This window comes from Littorina saxatilis, linkage group LG9 (assembly GCF_037325665.1).
Source record: "Littorina saxatilis isolate snail1 linkage group LG9, US_GU_Lsax_2.0, whole genome shotgun sequence".
NCBI lineage: Eukaryota > Metazoa > Mollusca > Gastropoda > Littorinimorpha > Littorinidae > Littorina > Littorina saxatilis.
Window position 1 is genome coordinate 13,595,870 of NC_090253.1, and position 7,703 is coordinate 13,603,572.

The window sequence follows — 7,703 nt, forward strand, 5'->3', positions numbered from 1 at the left end:
AAACAGGAAAACACTTGGGTAGCACGACGCTTGTTGCTGCTAGCTTTTTACTGGGGAGGAAGCAACCTGAATGTCCTAGCAATTGGACAATAAAATAATGCAAATGAAAAAAAGTGAAAATAGTATCAGGGCTTTGATAAGCCTTTTTCTCAATTCTCGCTAACTTTTCAGCCCGCTGTCAGCAGAGAAAGAATCCCGCTGACGTCATGTTCGTAACTGACTTCACGCACGCTGGGGGCCGTGACGTCACTCGCACCACTGACATCATCAAGGAAGTCGCTGGTGGTTTCATCACACCGGGCAAAGTCCGCGCAGGACTGGTCTCCAGCGAATGCCCGGATGTCACAGACGTAGGCTGGAACCAATCATCAACCGCGGAAGAATTCGCTGCGGCCGTGACCTCTGTGGGTCAAGGTGACCTGGCTGAAGTTCTCTCCCGCGCGAGACAGAGTCTGACGGTGGTAAGCCGAGGAGCCAGGAGAGGCGTGAAGCGATTGGCTGTTGTCTTCGTGCACGGACCAATCAGCGATCTGAAGGCAGCGACGCGGGAAGTGCAGCGAGCCAAATCGTCAGCCAACAGACCAGGGGTGGAGTTCATCTTTGTGGGGGTGGGGGAGGGGGTTCAGGAGAAGCAACTGCTGCAGTTGTCGGCGGAGAGGGACCCTAAGGCTGTGAGACTGCTGATGGGGAACGTCGGCAAGGGCGAGGTCACCTGGCAGGACGTCCTGACCCAAGTCTGTGAAGGTAAGATGCAATGTGGTGTTTCAGTTATCAGGCGAACCACACATGCTAGCAAGCACTTGCACACACGCAAGCTCCCTCGGGCACGCGCACGCTTGCTCGCTAGCACGAACACTCGCTCGCACGTACGCACGCACGCACACCCATACACATACACACACGCACACACACTCGCACGTACCGTCTGTTTGTCTGTCTGTCTCTGTCGCTCTGTGTCTGTCTTTCTCTACAGGTCTCTGTCTGTTTATCTGTCTGTCTTACACTCTATTTGTATGTATCTCTCTCCATCACCCCTATTTCTCCCTCTCTCTCCCTCTCAATTTACGGACAGAAGGACTCTGGAAATGTTCCACCATGCTCATGTAATGCCTCACATTAATTATGTTTTGACGCTCTGGAATGACAGCAGTGATGTCCACTCGAAAAAGTTAGACTCTCTCTATCGTCGCTCGGCCAAACTCATCGTAAAGGATAATGCCTCAACAGATATGAAATTAAAAATGCTTAACTTTCTTCCACTGGAAAAGCATCTCAAGTTAAACAAAGCCATTTTCATGCATAAATTGTATTACGGTAAAGTGCCGATTTACATTACATCATTATTTATTAAAGCTACCCACAGATATGGGTCGGTCAACTTGATCCCACCGATTCCACGAATTGACCAGTCTTGCTTTTTTGGGTACTTCAGTTTGGAATTTGCTTCCATCATCCTTTAAGCACTTAAAGTCATTAAAAAGTTTTAAAAAATGTGTTAAAAACCACTTAATGTCTGAGTAGTTTAACGCCTTTTGATTTACCACACTTAGTATTACGTCAAAGATATGCTGTGCATTGTATGTTCTGAACATATTTTTGTTGTACTATTGCTACATGTTCGATTGCTACCAGCTTGTATTTATAATTACCTGCATAGTGTGCATTTGATTTGATGAACAACCACATATGTATGCTCTTCATGCCTCATCTTCATCATCATCGTTATCATCATCATCATCGTCATCATCATCATCATCATCGTCATCTTTATTATCACGTGCTGAAGTTTTCCGACCTCCTCATGTTGGTTAACGTTTTAACTTTTTAATTTTTAATTTTTTAATTATATAATTGTGTGTCTATGCGTCCCGAGGACAGATTGTAAGAAAAGGCGTAGCCTTAAATCTTAATCCTTGTTAAATAAAGTTCAATTCAATTCTCTCTCTCCCTCTCTCTGTATCTTTCTCTCTCTCTCTCTCTCTCTCTCTCTCTCTCTCTCTCTCTCTCTCTCTCTCTCTCTCTCTCTCTCTCTCTCTCTCTCTCTCTCTCTCTCGAGCTCTCTCTCTCGAGCTCTCTCTCTCTCTATATATATATATATATATATATATATATATATATATATATATATACGACTAGTGTCTGTCTGTCTGTCTGTCTGTCTGTCTGTTCGCGATGCACGGCCAAAGTTCTCGGTGGATCTTTTTCAAATTTGGACACCGTATTCAGCTACACCCCGGACACAACCTCATCGATGAGATATTTCAACACGTGCTCTCAGCGCGCAGCGCTGTGCGCGCTGAACCGATTTTTTTGTGTTTTTTGTCGGGATCCACTACCAGTAACTCTTCCTTATCTTCTGCAGTGTTTTCAGCCGCGATTATCTCCCTTCCTCCGTGTGGCGTCAATCCATATTCCCGTTACTACGTTACTATTTTTAGAAGGTCACTGCACGTTACTATTTTTAGAAGGTCTCCAGTGTTTTGCGCGTTTATCTCCTTTCCTGGTATTCGGCTCTACTTCTTCCCGGCGAAGCCGGTACCCGGCGAAGCGGGAAGAAGTAGAACCGAATACCCGGCTTCGCCGGGGACCCGGCTTTGCCGAGTGTACGACGGCTTTGCCGGCGCACCGTGCGAAGGAAGGGAGATAAACGCGCAAAACACTGGAGAAGATAAGGAAGAGTTACTGGGAATGGATGTACAGAAAAACCAAAATCGGTTCAACGCTGCGCGCTGAGAGCACGCACGTGTTTAAAATTTTCCACGATTGTGTCCGGGGTCTACCTGAATATGCCCACCAAATTTGAAGCAGATCCATCGAGAACTTTGGCCGTGAATCGTGAACACACAGACAGACAGACAGACATACACAAGCCGTACATAGATATAGATATATATGTTCCCCCGCCCCTTTGCCAATACCACATACAAAAATCTGGTGAAACCTAGCTTCGCCAGAGATAGTCATTTGATAACTTATACAGTTTTATCTCCACTTACCGCCGGCTTTCCCCGTTCATTGTCACGTCCATTTTCTGTTTCAGCCTTGGAATCTGAGTAACCGCCTGACCGCGGATCCTGAAAATACAAGCGTATCGGGGTTGATGAAAGTGACATAAGAAAGACTCTGACTCCCGGATTTGTGGCTCACCTGTAATGGGCTATTTTGTAGTCATAAATTATGTCGGCATACTAGTGCCACAAGCAAAATTTACAAACTGAAATAATTGTGACTTTGGCAAATATTTTTTGAAGATGATCAAGGGATTATAAAACTGACTGAAAACAGTCATGCTCAGACTAGCGGATTTCTGGTTCTTTTGTTGCTGAAGGATTTGTTGTGCAACCAATAAATTATGTCGGCGTAGTCGTGACACAAGTGAAATTCGGAAATTGGTCTCAGACAGGCTGTTTTGTGTAATATTATCATTAACATCTGCATCTATCCGAAGATGCCACACAATTATTTAATCATCCTTAACAAAAAGAAGAAGAAGAAGAAGAAGAAGAAGAAGAAGAAGAAGAAGAAGAAGAAGAAGAAGAAGAAGAAGAAGAAGATGAAGAAGAAGATGAAGATGAAGAAGAAAAGAAAAGATGAAGAAGAAGAAGAAGAACAAGCACAGATTTAGAGTTGAAGAGTTCAATGCTGAGAAGTTTGAGGAGAGACCGGGGAGGTGTCAGATGTGTGTTTTATTCTGATCTTACAGAGACGTTCAGATATGTTTTTTATTATCATTTGAATTATACTCATCATTATTCCTTATTTTGAAAGGCGTGAAGGCCAAGAACAATTTGTGGAAGAACATAATATTGATTTCAATTATCAATCTTTATCGGGGAGGGATAGATGATGTAAACTTTAAAGCGAACATGGTAAAATCGCACTAGGAGCTAATTACACCGTTTTTCTCTTCAATTAATTTGACCACAATATTCATGAAACAGAAGTGTTTGCGTTAAAATTTGTTGTGCATATTCTTCAATGTATGTAGAATAATAGTATATGATCCCAACAAATATTGAGAGAGAGAGAGAGAGAGAGAGAGAGAGAGAGAGAGAGAGAGAGAGAGAGAGAGAGAGAGAGAGAGAGAGAGAGAGAGAGAGAGAGAGAGAGAGAGAGAATGTTTTTTTTCGTTTTTAAAGTTTTTAAGTATGATAAGATCGTTGTTTGAAAAGAATTTCCAAATAAAAAAATGTTTTTGTTATCTCTGTGTCTTAAGGCTTTTTGCGTGAACCTGTGAGAGTATAAGCTGAGCTAAACACAGGGTCGGCTGACTCTGTGTGTGTGTGTGTGTGTGTGTGTGTGTGTGTGTGTGTGTGTGTGTGTGTGTACCCATGTTTCCACAGGTTTGGTTGCCTAAATCACCATAAGGCAACCATCCACACGTGGATGGCAACCTAAACTCTGGATGGCAACCTAATTGTGTGGATGCTCGCTTCATTTAACACCGTTAAATTGACTTTTTTGACGGAAAGAATGTCATAACAATGTTCAAAATGACATTCTTTCCGTCCTCTATAGGCGACGAAATAGGTCAAATTTTGTGCATTTTTTAGTGCAAAATTTTTCGATGCCGGAGCGAGTACTGCACCCAGTGCTGTTGTAGTGCAAGTGCACTAGAAAGGCACTACACCCAGTGCCGCCTCTTAGGTAACCATCCACACTTTAGGTATGTGTGTATGTGTGTGTGTGTGTGTGTGTGTTCACGCACGCGTTTGTATGTGCGTGTGTGTTTGTGTATGTATACTTGGTTGTTTATGAGTGTGTATGTGTGTGTCTCTCTCTTTCTTTCTTTCTCTCTTTCTCTCTCTCTCTCTCTCTCTCTCTCTCTCTCTTTTTCTCTCTCTCTTTTTCTCTCTCTCTCTCCCTCTCTCTCTTCTTGTATGTACTGTCTGTCTGTCTTCCAAAGTTATTTGAAATATCCGGACTTAAAGTGCATTTCTCTCATAATCAACTTCTCCTTCAAAAGGTCGGATTAGCAGAACGACCATGCTATTTGCAGTTGACCCTCACTTCCACAAAAGCTTCATATAAGCGGGATTAACGAAACGACCAACCTCTTTACAATTCGCTCTCCAACACCCCTTACTGACGTCATTCGTTTAACGTCAGACGCGCGTTAACGTCTGGGCGCTTTTCGCTGGTATTTCCCTTCGGTCTTATTTATGAGGGCGGTCCTCCCTATCTCAATGCGTTGACTGCGTCATAGGTGCAGATTGTTTAACCTAAAGGCATATCAAACTTTCGCTGGCGATGAGATTCTGTTGACATTCGATCATTGGTTATGGGGGCAATCCCTTACATGCTGGGTAACGGAAGCTACACTGTAAATTGAAGTGTTCAACTTTTGAACATCCTTTCTCTAACCACGTTTGAACACAGTGAAATACAGTCGCAGCAAAAAGTAGCACGTGCTCTGCGTGCATACGTACCTTCCAAAATAACTTTATTTGTCAATGTTTGAAGGAGAACGAAAATGTTAGAAAAATACGGAATGCAAATGGAGGCCAGATTTTATTTTTGCTGACATCTCTTTTAAGAACCTGGACTCGATAGGGCTTTCCATGAAGACAATTCAACTCTGCACAAAAAGTATTGCGACATTTTCCTACCCCAGCTAAAACGTTCAGTCCCGTGTCATTTCATTCCAGCTTTCTATGCCTTTCAAAGCACTTCACATTTTATGGCAGAAAATGTCTTGCAATAAAAGATTCAATCGGGTTACACGAATTACCTGAATTAATTGCAGATTCTCGGCCATTTCATCGAATGTCACACAGCTCGGCATCGAAAAAAACAAAAACAAGTCGCGTAAGGCCAAATTACTACATTTAGTCAAGCTGTGGAACTCACAGGATGAAACTGAACGTAGTCCGCCGCTAGTGCGGGGCGGGGATATAGCTCAGTTGGTAGCGCGCTGGATTTGTATTCAGTTGGCCGCTGTCAGCGTGAGTTCGATCCCAGGTTCGGCGGAAATTTATTTCACAGAGTCAACTTTGTGTGCAGACTCTCTTCGGTGTCCGAACCTACCCCCGTGTACACTACATTGGGTGTGCACGTTAAAGATCCCACGATTGACAAAAGGGTCTTTCCTGGCAAAATTGCTTTGGCACAGTTAATAATTGTCTACCTATACCCGTGTGACTTGGAATAATAGGCCGTGAAAGGTAAATATGCGCCGAAATGGCTGCAATCTACTGGCCGTATAAAATTTCATCTCACACGGCATCACTGCAGAGCGCCTAGAACTGTACCCACGGAATATGCGCGATATAAGACTCATTGATTGATTGATTGATAGTGCAAAAGGCAGTGAAAGTGACGAGCCTGTTTGGCGCGGTAGCGGTTGCGCTGTGCTTCATAGCACGCTTTACTGTATCTCTCTTCGTTTTAACTTTCTGAGCGTGTTTTTAATTCAAACATATCATATCTATATGTTTTTTGAATCAGGAACCGACAAGGAATAAGATGAAATAGTTTTTAAAACGATTTCGGAAATTTAATTTTGATCATAATTGTTATATTTTTAATTTTCAGAGCTTGTTTTTAATCCAAATATAACATATTTATATGTTTTTGGAATCAGAAAAAGATGAAAATTAAGATGAACGTAAATTTGGATCGTTTTATAAAACAATTTTTTTTTTGCAATTTTCAGATTTTTAATGACCAAAGTAAGCCACCAAACTGAAATGCAATACCGAAGTCCGGCCTTTGTCGAAGATTGTTGGCCAAAATTTCAATCAATTTGATTTAAAAATGAGGGTGTGACAGTGCCGCCTCAACTTTTACAAAAAGCCGGATATGACGTCATCAAAGACATTTATCGAAAAAAAATTAAAAAAAACGTCCGGGAATATCATTCCCAGGAACTCTCATGTCAAATTTCATAAAGATCGGTCCAGTAGTTTGGTCTGAATCGCTCTACACACACACACAGACAGACACACACACACACACTCACACACACATACACCATGACCCTCGTCTCGATTCCCCCCTCTATGTTAAAACATTTAGTCAAAACTTGACTAAATGTAAAAACAGATTATCTGAAACACCTTTGAACCAAAATCAGCATAATTGGCGCGACAATGCAGAATTAGAAGAATAAACAAAGAATAATTTTGGAAAACCCACTGCGACTCCCCAGTTTTAAGTTGATAGTCATTTAAAGTGGTGAACGTTCAAACTGTAGGACTGTCCATTCATTAAGGTAATGTGAGGCACTAAAATTACCAAAAATAAATTTGGAGAATACATGGAATAATGTCGTTTTCTGGGTAGTTATTGAAGTGACTTATAAAGGAAATGAAAAATTTGCAAATTTTCAGGGACAAACACTGCCATTGCTATGGAAACTGGCATAAACAGCGCCACATTGGATTTCTAGGAAACAATTTTACAGTAACATCATACATCAGAAATGCATAATATTTGGCACACAGATACATATGTATATTTATTGTCTTGAATATGTAGATAAGTCAGATTGCCATTATATTGATTATTGGCTCCTGTTGATGAAGGACAAAGCCTAGAGCTACCAGTGTGTGTTTGTTTGTTTGTTTGTTTGCTTAACGCCCAGTCCACCACGAAGGGTGATATCAGGGCGGTGCTGCTTTGTCATTTAACGTGCGCCACACACAGAAGTCGCAGCACGGGCTTTATGTCTCACCCAGTCACATTATTCTGACACCGGACCA

The 7,703-nt window shown here is 42.0% G+C and overlaps 1 protein-coding gene across 2 annotated transcripts in view; it reads left to right on the top strand.

Moving 5' to 3' along the window:
* LOC138975335 (cartilage matrix protein-like) overlaps positions 1–4,201 on the top strand; it is a 19,135-nt gene extending 14,934 nt beyond the window's left edge. For both annotated transcript variants that reach the window (XM_070347997.1, XM_070347996.1), the window contains exons 11-12: positions 172–744; positions 3,041–4,201. In XM_070347997.1, coding sequence (XP_070204098.1) covers positions 172–744; positions 3,041–3,057 — 590 coding nt within the window. In that variant the 3' untranslated portion in view covers positions 3,058–4,201. The remainder of the gene's footprint in view (positions 1–171; positions 745–3,040) is intronic.
* The last annotated feature ends 3,502 nt before the right edge of the window (positions 4,202–7,703 follow it).